Genomic DNA, 12717 nt, shown 5'->3' on the forward strand with positions numbered 1-12717 from the left:
AATTTACTATTTCTACCTCATTGCTATTATTTTGATTGGCAATTTTCTATATGACTGATAATAACTGATAGAAGAGAGTTGTGTTTATACGTGGTGGCCACACTTGCATCAACTGGCTTGTTCTGTTTAAAGCAAAGACTGATGGCCCAGTAAAGGGCTAAAAAGACAAAACATTGAACAGAGTTTTCTCTTATTGACCATGTGCCTTCAAATGTAATATTTTTCTTATTGTGAGAATGTATATAGTCTTTATTTTAGAACGTACAATGAAAGTTGTACGATTATTTTAAGTGACAGCATCTTCCCCGTATTTCTGTGGTTCCTATATTTTATGTCACCTGCATTGTCAAATTCCTTCAACCAACACAAATTGTTTCCTTATGATGTTCTGTGACTGAATATGTCTTACAAGTTTATACTAACCTTGAAAAATTTTCTTTTTCCCATTTCAAGTTCCACCCAATCTGACTGTTCCACAGGAAAAATCACCTTTGGTCACCAGAGAAGGAGACACAATAGAACTTCAGTGTCAAGTAACTGGGAAACCTAAACCAATCATCCTTTGGTCTAGAGCCGATAAAGAAGTCGCAATGCCCGATGGGACAATGCAAATGGAGAGTTACGATGGGACACTGAGGATTGTGAATGTGTCGAGGGAAATGTCAGGGATGTACAAGTGTCAAACCAGCCAGTACAATGGATTCAACGTGAAGCCAAGAGAAGCCTTGGTCCAGCTCATCGTGCAGTGTGAGTAAATTCCCTTCCCTTTGGTTTCTCTGGGGGAGCAAAGGCGGAGATGACAGCACCTTGGTTTGAATAAAAGAGTTGATTCTTGGCATTGGATAAGTATAAAATGAAAAAAAAAAGATCAATTATTGTCCAACTTATATGACAATAGCCATTTATCTGGGTATTATTTAGCTTTCAGAAAACAGGTCTCTTATATACACATTATGATGGTAATGATGTTTAAGACTAGAGAATCAACAACTTTAGTGACTAACAGCCATCTGAGTACAAACAAAGCAAGATGGGGATGAAAGGAACTGTTAATTAGCTCTTTATTTTCATATTTTTTGTAATAATTGCATCCATCTATTTAAAGAATCCCTTTGCCTAAATGTGAATGTCTGATCTTTGAAATGGTACTTTTGCATGTATGAATTTGTTACAGTAGGTTGCACAATTATCTAGTAATAGAGTTAGTTTCTTAGGTGTGGAATTCCGCTATATTACCTAATGGATAAGTGTTTAATTATGAGCTAAATAAGATAATTCTTGAACTGCTTCTATGAAAATTGTGGCTGTGTTTCTTATCAGAAACACTATGGGGTTAATATTTGCTCTTAAAATAATTAAATCAATAAATTTAAGAATTAATAAAAACTGAGCAATATCACTGGCAGTGCTTACTTTGAGAAAATGCCTAAAATCAGCACAAGATTGTAGAATTTGATCTTATAATTGCAGATAATGAGAACGATTGTACTGTTGTTTCTATGGTGACAGGACTGTGATTCAAAAAGATACCAATAGACATGAGGAGAATTCAGCTCTGTGGATGTAAGTAGAAGGGTATAAGGCGCAGTGATAGCAGAGTACTGGCTGTGAGGACGTCACCCAGAGCCCTGTGTCCATGCCCTGTCAACTCTGAAAGCCAAACACCAGCAGCCTTTCCAGGTCCAGCCAGGGATGCACTGTGTTTCAGGAGTTTCTTTACAAAGATTTCGACTCTCTCTGAAGAATATGATTATGTGTTTGAGGATTTGCCAAGTATAAGCAACTGGCAACTTTCTAAATACTCCTGAGAGAATCAGATCATGTTCAGGCAGCATCATCCCTGTCTGTGGACATATACTCCATGTCTACACAAGAATTTCTCTGACAAAGCTAAAATAGAAACCATTTTAATTTTTTCATTATAAATGTATAGTTTTGCCTAATTTTTATAACTTTGATACATATAATATTAATGATATAAAATATAAAATATTATTCTACTGTACAAATATACACATGCACATGTACATACATGTTCTGTTCATTGCATCCTTTACGGCAAATTCCATTATTATATATCACATGCTAAATTTTATTTATTTATATGTATGTGTGGGTGGTATATAGACATGTGGGCATATGTATACACAAATAGCCAGACACATGTGTGAGCATGCACGTGTAAACCTGAGGTTGACTTTGGGGTCTTCTTCAGCTTAATTTTTAGACAGAATCTCATTGAACATGAAGGTCACTAATTACATAGAATGGCTGCCTAGGAGTCAGCCTGTCTCTGACAAGCTGGTGCTGGGGTCACAGATGAACACCCGACATTTATATGGGTGCTGAGGATCCAATCGCAAATCCTCAGATTTGTACCACAGCACACACTTCACTCAGAGCCACCTCCTTAGCCTGCAAACTCTTTACACATGTGTATTCCAAGCATGCTGTATTTATGCTATAGCTAATTACTAAAGCTGCTAAATATATGTGAATGCCAGTTGACAAGTATATAAATATATGTTTAAATTTGAAAACAAATATAAATATATATACATACATGCTTCCTACTTCTGGTGAAACTGAGGTGTCAGGAGTATCTGAGGACATGATGGCTAGTGTTTTGCTACATGGATCATGCTGGCGTTCAACTCAGGGAGATCTACTGCCTCTCGAGTTCTAAGACATAGAAGCTTAGTTAATGTTTTCAGTACCTACTAACTTGTCATACCAAGTAATGACTTAAATATGATGTTTTCATTCAGACTTTTTTTAGTCATCTTTGTTCCTCTCCCCGTCCCTCTCTTGCTGGTCTCTTTCCTCCCCCAACACCTTCTTTCTGCACTTGTGCCAATGTAATCTGTTCTATTCTTTGTAAGTGTTTTGTTCTTCCTCCACTGCTCCCTTAAGATTTCTTCTCCTCTCACCATCTTCTTCTAATTCATGACCTACAAACACACATCAAGTCTAGGATATGCATATGAGAGAAATTTACATTGTTTGGTTGTTTTTGTTTTGTTTTGTTTTGAGTCTGGATTATTTTGCTTAACACAATGATTTTCATCAACTATTTCCTCTAGATGTCATAATTTTATTTTTCCAATAAAATGTCAATATATATATATATATATCACATTTTTTACTCATTCATTAATGATAGTCTAGGCTAATTCTATTCCTTAAATAACAAATAGTCTTTCAATAAAGTGTCTAAATGTAAAGTTTTTTTCTTTCTTTTCTTTTTATGTGTTACATTGAAATTGAGACCTTTGGATAAACTTTCAGGAAACAGTATAGGGGATCATTCGGTAGTTTTATTTTCAGGTAAAGAAATCTGCATACTAATTTCCATGATAGCTGCACTAGATTATGATTCCTCAATCTTCTTTAGCATTTGTTATCATTTCTTCGTTTGCTTTGTTTTGTTTTTGATTTTTTAAACGTTTGTGGTTTGTCTTATACTGTAGCCTGGCTAACCTGGGACTCGCTATTGTAGACCAGGTTGGCCTCAAACTCACAGCGGTCCTCCTACCTCTGACTCTTGAATGCTGGTATTAAATGTGTACACCACGAAATCCAGCCTAATTTCTATTTTTATTGATAACCATTCTGACCAAGTAAAATGAGATCATAGACTAGTTTTAAATTACATTTTTCTGAAAGCCAGTGATGCTGAACAGTTTATAAATGCTTACTGGCCATTTTATTTTGTCTTCTGAGAGCTTCAGTTGAAAAACCCATGTATGGATGGGAAGATTTGAATTTTGAGTGTTTGGTTCTTTCATTTTTTATGTGCTATAGTTATCACCCCTATGCAAACATCGGCTTCCTTCCATTCTGTAGAGTGTCTCTCTTCATTGCTCATTGTTTACTATGGAGAAACTTGTACACTACACATAACATTTGTCACTTATAGGGATTATTTCCTTTGCTATTGTAGTCCTTTATATAAAAAAAAACTCTTGCTAAGCCAATGTCTTGAAATTATTCTCCTATATTTTCCCATAGTAGTTTTAGTGTTTCAGGTTTTAAATTAAGATCCTTGATGCAGTTGAACAGACTTTTGTACAAGAGACATTAACCTTGTTTAATTTTGTTTGTCGTTGTGCTGTGTTCTCAGCATCACACCATCTCTGAGTGCAAAAGATGTCCTTTTTCTATTGTAACTTTTTGACATTTTTCATCAAAATTTAACAAGTGGTGGTTGAGTGGATTTATTTTGGAGCTCTTTTCTATTTTGTTTGCTTATGTTTTCTTTTGTTCTGCTGTCTTTGTCACTAAGATTGTGTAGTGTACTTTGAGATCAAGTATTGAAATTTATCCATCATTGCTTTTTTTTGATTAGGTTCCACTCCTTTGGTTATTTATAGGATATTGCCTTTCCATGCGAGTTTTAGGATTATGTTCTCTAATTTTGTGAAGACGGTCACTGCCACTTCGATTAGAATTGTTTTGAAATTGTGGCTAACTTTCAGTAAATGGCTGTCCCTACAATATTAAATCTGCCAACCCGTCAACACTGCAGATCCTTGAATAGTCTAGTGCTCCCCTCTGTTTCCTTTTCCACATCTTAGTGTTTTCATAGAGGGGCCTTTCATTTCCTTACTTGGAGATGTGTGAGCTCACGACATAATTAGGATTTTTTATCATTCTTTGTGGTGATTATATATTAGTTATGTTTAGTATGTTCTCTTTTTATTTGTTTCTTATTTTTACTCACCCTATGTCATTATATGTGTTTCCCTGGTGAGTTGTCTTTTATATCATGAATATTCCCTGCTTCCATTTAGGATAAAGTCCTACTGTAGTAGCAAGTATCATTGGTGTTAACTTGCACTAGAAAACATCTATGTATTTTCTTTGTCTCCCCAGTAAGATTCAAAGACAATACAAAGAGTTCAAATTTGAAAAATTGTTTATATTCCTTAGAGTTAGGGGTATTAATAATTAAGTGGTAAAATGAAGATGGAATTGGAAAAAGAGAAAACTGGAAGTAATTCATGAACAGGAGGGGATGTATGTACGGTAAAGGCATAAAAATACTACTTGTAACTATTATAGTATCAGAAAAAGGATGAGAATAAAAGGCCAAAATGATGAGTTATGAGCTGAAACAAAACTACACAAAAACTAAACAATTGAAGTACAACAATATAAATGAAAATAAAAATAAGAAAAAATAAAATGAAAGATAATATAACCTCAGTCACTTCCTTCTTGGGATGACTGAGTTGCCTCCTTCGTGTCTTCACCTGCAAGGAAGACTTTTAAATTCTGTAATGGAAGGAAGTTTTCAGCATGCCTTCCAGAACCCTCTTTTAGAGACTTGCCTCAAGTCTCGGATCCTGTTTTAAATACCCTGCTAACTAGTTACGACTTCTTATGATGAAGGCTCTGAAGGGGTGTGAAAAGACCCCTATGTGTGTTTACTGTGTAGTTATACTGTCTTTTCCCAGACCCTCATGTGAAGCTGATCAGCGAACTGATACCATCCCCTGTTGTTACTTGCCCAGATCCTGTCAGGGTTCATTCTCTGTCAATTCAGTCTTCAGTGTGTGTGGTGGTTTGAAAGAAAATGCCCCCCAAAAGGATTGGCACTATTAGAAGGAGTGGCCTTGGTAGAGTAGGTATGGTCTCATTGGAGGGAATATGTCACTGTGGAGGCAAGTTTTGAGCCCTCATATATGGTCAAGCCATGCCCAGTGAGTCAGCTCACTTGCTGTTGCCTGCTGATCAAGATGTAGAGTCCTCAGCTCCTTCTCCAGTGCTATGTTTGCTTCTATGATACCACATCTCACCATGATGATAATGGACTAGACCTCTGAAATTAAGCCATTCCAATGAAATACTTTTCATTATAAGAATTGCTGTGGTCATAGTATCTCTTCACAGCATGTACAGTGTCTATTAGAAACCCCAACTAAGATAGCATGTATAGAAGCTTTCAGCTTTTAACTCCACAGCCTGTGACACACCAACTGTCCCTTTTCTAGTGAGGTTTCCACAGCCACTGCTTCTTTCTATCTCTGCAGCTCAGTCAGTTTCTTTGCAATTAGTCATTGCTTTCCTGTTCAGTGGATTTGTAAGTGAAGGGACAGTATCTGAACATCCAAACAGAGCAATAGAAAAACTTGAAGAGCTGTATCTTTTCACAGTATGTGTACTGTACACTCTCTAAGAATAATCCCTGTCACCTATTCTCGGTCTCCTGAACAATGCAATCTGGTATTATTTCTTTGTCTCTACCTTGGCTTCTGTTCACACAAATTCTTCAAATCCTTCAAGTATGTCTAAGTCCTTTTCCATCAGGGGGAATCTGGAGCCTTGAATGCTGAGTTTAAAAAGAAAGAAAGAAAGAAAGAAAGAAAGAAAGAAAGAAAGAAAGAAAGAAAGAGAGAAAGAGAAAGAAAGAAAGAAAGAAAAAGAAAGAAAGAAAGAAAGAAAGAANAGAAAGAGAAAGAAAGAAAGAAAGAAAAAGAAAGAAAGAAAGAAAGAAAGAAAAAGAAAGAAAGAAAGAAAGAAAGAAAGAAAGAAAGAAAGAAAGAAAGAAAGAAAGGAAAAGTCAACCACAAAGCATTCCTCCCTTGCATTGTTTGGTCAAGGTATTTTATCACAATGGGGGATGAGTAGCTACGACAGTTGCCTGCCACAGAACTCTGCTGGATTTCTGTCTACAGAGCTAATGTGATCAGCACAGAGATAATATGTGAACTGGACAGTTTTTACAATCAATTCACTTATTTCAATAAAGTTAATTGTTTCTTGTGATTTTTAGTTTTCACTCATAACATATATTACCTTTATGAATATTAAAAGGCTGCATTAGAAGCCTGAATGACAAGTTCTAACTTGGTTTTAAAATGTATAGGCAAGGATGGTCTGAACACTCTTCCCTGGGTGCTGCTCCAGTATTCCATTCTGAGGGAGCACCCATGTAGAATTTTTTTTTTAACTCACAGGGTCTTGATTTTACAGACCTACATTAAAATAGATGTGCCTCCTGGTGAGTGTCTTCACTTTTCTAGTCATTAATCTTCTTGTTTCCAAAAAAGGGGAAATATTTGCATTTTTCCTTACTGTTTACAGTCTCAAACTAGCTTAGATTGGATTTCTATTGCTGTGAAGAGAAACCACGGCCATAATAAGTCTTATCAAGGAGAGCATTTAATTGCGACTGGCTTACAGTTCATCATGGTGGGAAGCATGGCATCGTGTAGGCAGACATGGTGCTGGAGAAAGAGCTGAGAGTTCCACCTCTTTATCCACAGTCAGCAGAAGGAGAGCATGTACAAAGCTAGGCAAAATTTGTATATAGGAGACCTCAGATCTCTCCTCCACAGTGACTCACTTCCTTCCATTCCAAAGAACAGTGTAGAGATGACAAGCTCTTTTTGATCATACATCCTCAGTTTTCTCTTCCCACTTTACAGTGTACTCTGGCTGAAAGTGGGTTGAGAAAAGCTCCTGGTTTCCTAAAAAGATATTAATACATTTAGTATACATTTTTCCTGTTTTTAATGTTAAAGGTTGTTAACGAGAACTCTACATTTTTATATAGCATTCCTTTGTTTGGATCAAATGGTTGTATTAGCTCTTTCGTTGTTTTCAGTAGTTATTGGAAGCATTAATCAACTGAACCCCGAGGCAATGTTAACATTTTGAAAACATTAATATTTATGTTTTCTCCCAGCCTGCCCATGGCCTCCTCCTTGACTCTAAGACCTTTTGTTTACAAAAAGGAAACAATTGCGCTTATAGGATACCATTCAATTTAAACTCTATTAATAATTTATGGAAATATTATCTCGGGTCAACATATCCTATAGATTAATATACATATTGTACTTAGCCCATTTATGAATTTTCGTTACTCCTAAGTATTTGAAAAATTTAAGTTGTTATGTGTGCAAATTACATTTTCCGGAAACTTTTCAAGTTAATTTACTATAGCTAAACTGGCTTCTGATTCTCCTGTTTTGAGTTTCTTCATTCTTCTGGAGAATAGAACAATTGACTACCACCTAATGGATAATGAATACCTTAGAGGCTGTCCATGAAAACAATAAGGGGCTCTCCCTCTCTACAGATATCCTCAAAACAGAACAGCAAGCCTGTGCTTTAGACTAAGCATCACCTGGAAAAAGATGAGCTCATCTAGCCTATGGCTCCAGGGAAGAAAATCAGCACAGTTTCCTTTTCTGCTTCAGCCTCTATTGCTGTCTGAATGGAGATTCAGGCAGAGATTGCTTAGGGAAAGTGTATCTATTAAAAGTGCTTTATTAAAGCATGTTTACAAAATCGGAACAGGAAAAAGCTGGGTTAAGCAGAATGATTAAATGCACAGCTTAACCCAGCCAAGATTTGTGTTTCATCAGCCCAGTCATCTAAGTACTTCTGTTTAACACGATTGTGTAGAAATTCAAGCAGTGATCGCAGCATCACGTATCTACAAAGCTTCCTTACCTGAGCCATTCAGGTATGGCACAAAACTGAGTGCTTGTGAACTGGAACATTTATGATCTCTTTTTCTGGGGAAATGTCCTAGCTTTCTCCCTTTTTCATTTCATAAAAATGAATTTTCAAATAAATGAGCACAAACATATAATTATCAAAATTCTTTTTTTGTATTCATTCATAATATATCAAAGATCTTTTTTCAAAACGTAGAATTTAGGCATTACTAGGTACTTTTAAAGCCCTTATAAAATATAAATATAGTAACAATAAACCATCAAAATATATCACAGTAGAGAACAATAACATGTCCCATGAACAAACCTTTATGACTGATCCCAGCACTGTATAAATAAAAAAGCAAAAGAACAACAACAATAGCAATGTGTGTGTGTGTTCGTGTGTGTGTGTGTGTGTCTCAGTGAGTGAACAGTAAATCAATCAAAAGAAAAGCACTTAAAGAACTACCCTGTTATGAGAGAAAGCTGGGAAATTCTAACACTGTGGCAGGTGATACTCTTACAGAGAACTCCATCTCCCAAGGAATCTGGCTACATAGAATTTTAGCCTCTATTTTCTTAGGATCTTAATCTTCATTGACAGTGTGTTGTTTAATGCAAATTTGATTATTGTACTTTGTGTGCATGAGTATTTTGATTCCATGTGTGTCTGTGCACGACATGTGTGCCTTGTGCCCATAGGCTCAGAAGAGGGTGGTGAATCTCTTTTAACTCAACCACATGTGAGCAATTATGTGGGTGCTGGCAACTGATCCTGGGTCCTTTACGAGAACAAGTGCTCTTAACCACTGAGCCATATACCCAACCCACATTGTAATATCTAATACCAACTGTAGATATCTTGTTTCATATATATATATATATACATGATTGTATTTTATTGTACTTATTGGTTTTCAAATTGTGGTTAACATACCCAAATCATCTTTAGCTATAACTACTTTGACCAGCATAAGATTATTTGAACTGAATTTAACCTCAGAGTACCTCACAAGAATCTAGAATAGAACATACAATTTACCACCAGGCCTTATAATCCCCCATCTCCCAGAAAACCCTTAAAAATATAGGGGATCAAGCATGGTGGCATATGCCTTTAATTTCAGTAATTAGGATAAACGGCCAATTAAGTCTCTATGAGTTCAAGATGTGCCTTGTCTACATAGAGAGTTCCAGGCCAGCCAGAACTTCAGAGTGATACCCTGTTTCAAAACAAACAAACAACACACACACACACACACACAAAGAACTTTTGGTTGTTTGGGGTTGTTTGTTTGCTGCCTCCCTTAGCTCTGGGATTCAAGGCATGCACCACCACTCATGAGGAAAGGAGTATTTTTCATCATGATTTGAGAAAGAATTCTTCAGTCTTGTGAGTGGGGGTCTGGGATACTGCAAAAGTGGCAGATTTTTTGTAGTACTTCCCTTAACGCACTTTCCCTGCCAGCTTGTTATTAGTTGTTGGAAGAAATGATCCTAGTTTGCTAATTGTAGGGGTTTGAGGCATCCCTAATTTCCAATCTTTACATTTTGAGACTGCAACCCTTTCTATGTCATGACTACAAAACATATCTTCACGTATGGTCAAATATTCCTGAATTGAACACAAGAACCCTAGAGCAAGAGAGACTGCACTGGTGATGACTCCTGTACGAGGAGACAGAACTTCAGAGGGGATGGAATCTGGTGGAGCCCACATGCTTAGACCTGCGGCATAGACACCATTTCCAGAGGCCTTGAAGAGGCCTACCAGTTACAAGAGTTACTTCACTGAGTTCACAGCTTTGTGACACCCTCTAGCAGTAGCGTCCTCACTCAGAAGCAGTTTTCGACAGGAGTCATGGCTGACATTCCACCCTTCTCATGTCATTAGGACATCAGTGCTAGGATCCTGCAGAAGGGAGTTCCAATGTGGAGGACCAGATCAGAGCTTTTTTTCTCACTTCATCCTTCTCATTTTCCTTGCAATCTCATCTGTCAAGGAATCACAGCAGGTCTTTTAGTGTATCAAATTGTTTCTGTTTGTTTGATTTTGTTGTTTTAATTTAATTTTAAATGGGAATTTGGTCCCATTTTTATTTTCTACCCAAACAAGTATTATTCTAACAAAGTTATTTGTAACACAATTTTAGAATAGAAATTGTCTCTAAAATTCTGTCTGTATTCTTTCTTGTAGGTCTTTTGGCGATATATTTGGATCTGAAAATCTAGATCTTACACTGTCCCCTCAATCCATTCTCATTCTTAAAAAATCCCTTATTTTAATGGTGTACAAGCCCTCCTTTGAACCTTTCAATATTGTAGTAAACAAAGGCAAAAGTTCTTCAAATTGAAACTTCTGAGTTTAAACAGGAAATGCATTGTGAAATTCAAAGAAATGCCTCCTTAACTAAAAACTTGATACTTGCTTTAAATGTGAAAATTACTTTCTCTTTGATTCAAAAATATTTGCAATTTTTTTGAAAATGAGTAAGTCTATTATTATTATTATTATTAATCTTAGGGATTGAAGCACAAATTGGTTTTCTTGAAAGCAATCTAAAATGTTAGAGCAGTTTATAATTACTTTTATTACATTATGTGTGTGCTAAGGACAACTTGTAAAAGTCGTTGTTCTCCTGTAGTGGAGAGCATTGAACGCAGCTTGGTTTGCTGAGCCATCCATCGCTTTGACCCCTGAGTAGAATGTTTAGAATGAGGAGATAATGATACAAAATTAGTAAAGAGAGAACATTTTGAAAGTAGAGAATTGGACCGTGTGTAAGAAAAATGTGAAGTTTCTCCTCATTTATTTGCATGACATAGCAGAAGCAATCGTGCAGTCTCCTTTTGTGCAGTTTCAGCTTCCTTGTGTCCGTTCTTAGCATTTCCTTGCATTCCTAATGTCTGAGCTCATCTAGACTCCAGAACTTCCTAGTGTGTAGCAAGAGGTTACTGATGTGGAGCACTACAGCTCAGGTAAAAGAGTTATTTCACTAGGCGATATTTTTACATCAGGTGCTCACATGAAACCCCAACATGCAAATTATCAACCAATCACCCACATACGTACATAGATGAAGATGCACATGGTATAATACCGCAACCATGACTATGTATTCCACATTTCTATACCCTTTATTATCCCTCCGTCTCCCTGCATGTCTCAGTGTTACCTCCATACAAAGGACATGTTTGAATCAACACTTATTCTTGCTAATTCAGTCTTTCATCCATGTTTTTTTATGACAGTAAAGTATATACGGATTCTATTTTAATCCTATAGTTATGCTTGGGTTGCTATTTTCTCCTCCTCTCTAAATCACATTTTCTTCCTACTGTTTCCTGATCCACACTCTCTTAGTTGGCGATGTAAAGGCTTATCGGCACCGTGCAGATCCTCCCCAAAATGTGTGTGTGAGACATTCAGTTGGCTTCTGCAAAATGTCAAGATAGTTTCCTGATGAACATTAGATCTGATAGAACTAAAATAAAACTTACAGTAATTCTCCTAAGTTATTTTTTTCTCTTCTAGGAACTCATATTCCTCTTACCAGGACCCCTCTCATCGATTCCCAGGTTCACACTCCTCATCTCTTTTCCTGACCCCCAAATATGCATGTAAAAATGGGTTATCACATCCTGGAATTAAAGATTTTGCTATGTACACATTTCTACAGTCCCCATAATTTCTCTAAAATACATTTTTTATGTTTGACATGATGAAAAAATCAGCCAACAAACAAATACAAATTAAATATGTTGATGGTTGGAAAGTATTTTAGTTCAGTATTTAGTCTGAAGTCAACACATCCATTATTTTATATCCTCTAAACCCTCTCTGAGTATATTCCGACTTCTTGATTATAATTTTCAGTTTCAACATAAAAATGTATCTTCTGTAAGAGATTCCTACCATTTTCTTCCTCGCAGATCTTGTCTTTTCCTTCACAGCACCACTCACAAATGTTCACCCCTTTATGAGGAGGAGGACTTTAAATTGCAAACCGTAGAACTTCCTTTAACTGTTTTAGGGAACTAGGTCCCTTTGCATTTCATCCTAAGACTAATGGCACCTCTCTAGGATTGGCTTGACTTGGATAGACACAGATATGACACAGAGGTAGAAATGCAAGCATTTATTTTTTTCTCTCTGATAATTCTCCATGACTACATATTACCCAGGCCTCCGAACTAACAAGGCCTTCTATCCTTTGTGAAAACTATCATTCGTGTTGTAATGGAGGTGAACAGGTCGTTC

At 36.5% G+C, this 12717-nt stretch overlaps 1 protein-coding gene across 1 annotated transcript in view; it reads left to right on the forward strand.

Annotated features, from left to right (window-relative positions):
- Mdga2 (MAM domain containing glycosylphosphatidylinositol anchor 2) overlaps nucleotides 1-12717 on the forward strand; it is a 687020-nt gene that overhangs the window by 549960 nt on the left and 124343 nt on the right. Inside the window, 1 exon segment of the mRNA XM_050163190.1 lies at nucleotides 454-747. Within this exon segment, the coding sequence (XP_050019147.1) occupies nucleotides 454-747 (294 nt within the window).

This window comes from Alexandromys fortis, unplaced genomic scaffold, assembly GCF_014885135.2.
Source record: "Alexandromys fortis isolate MF-2015 unplaced genomic scaffold, M_Fortis_MF-2015_v1.1 scaffold_17, whole genome shotgun sequence".
NCBI lineage: Eukaryota > Metazoa > Chordata > Mammalia > Rodentia > Cricetidae > Alexandromys > Alexandromys fortis.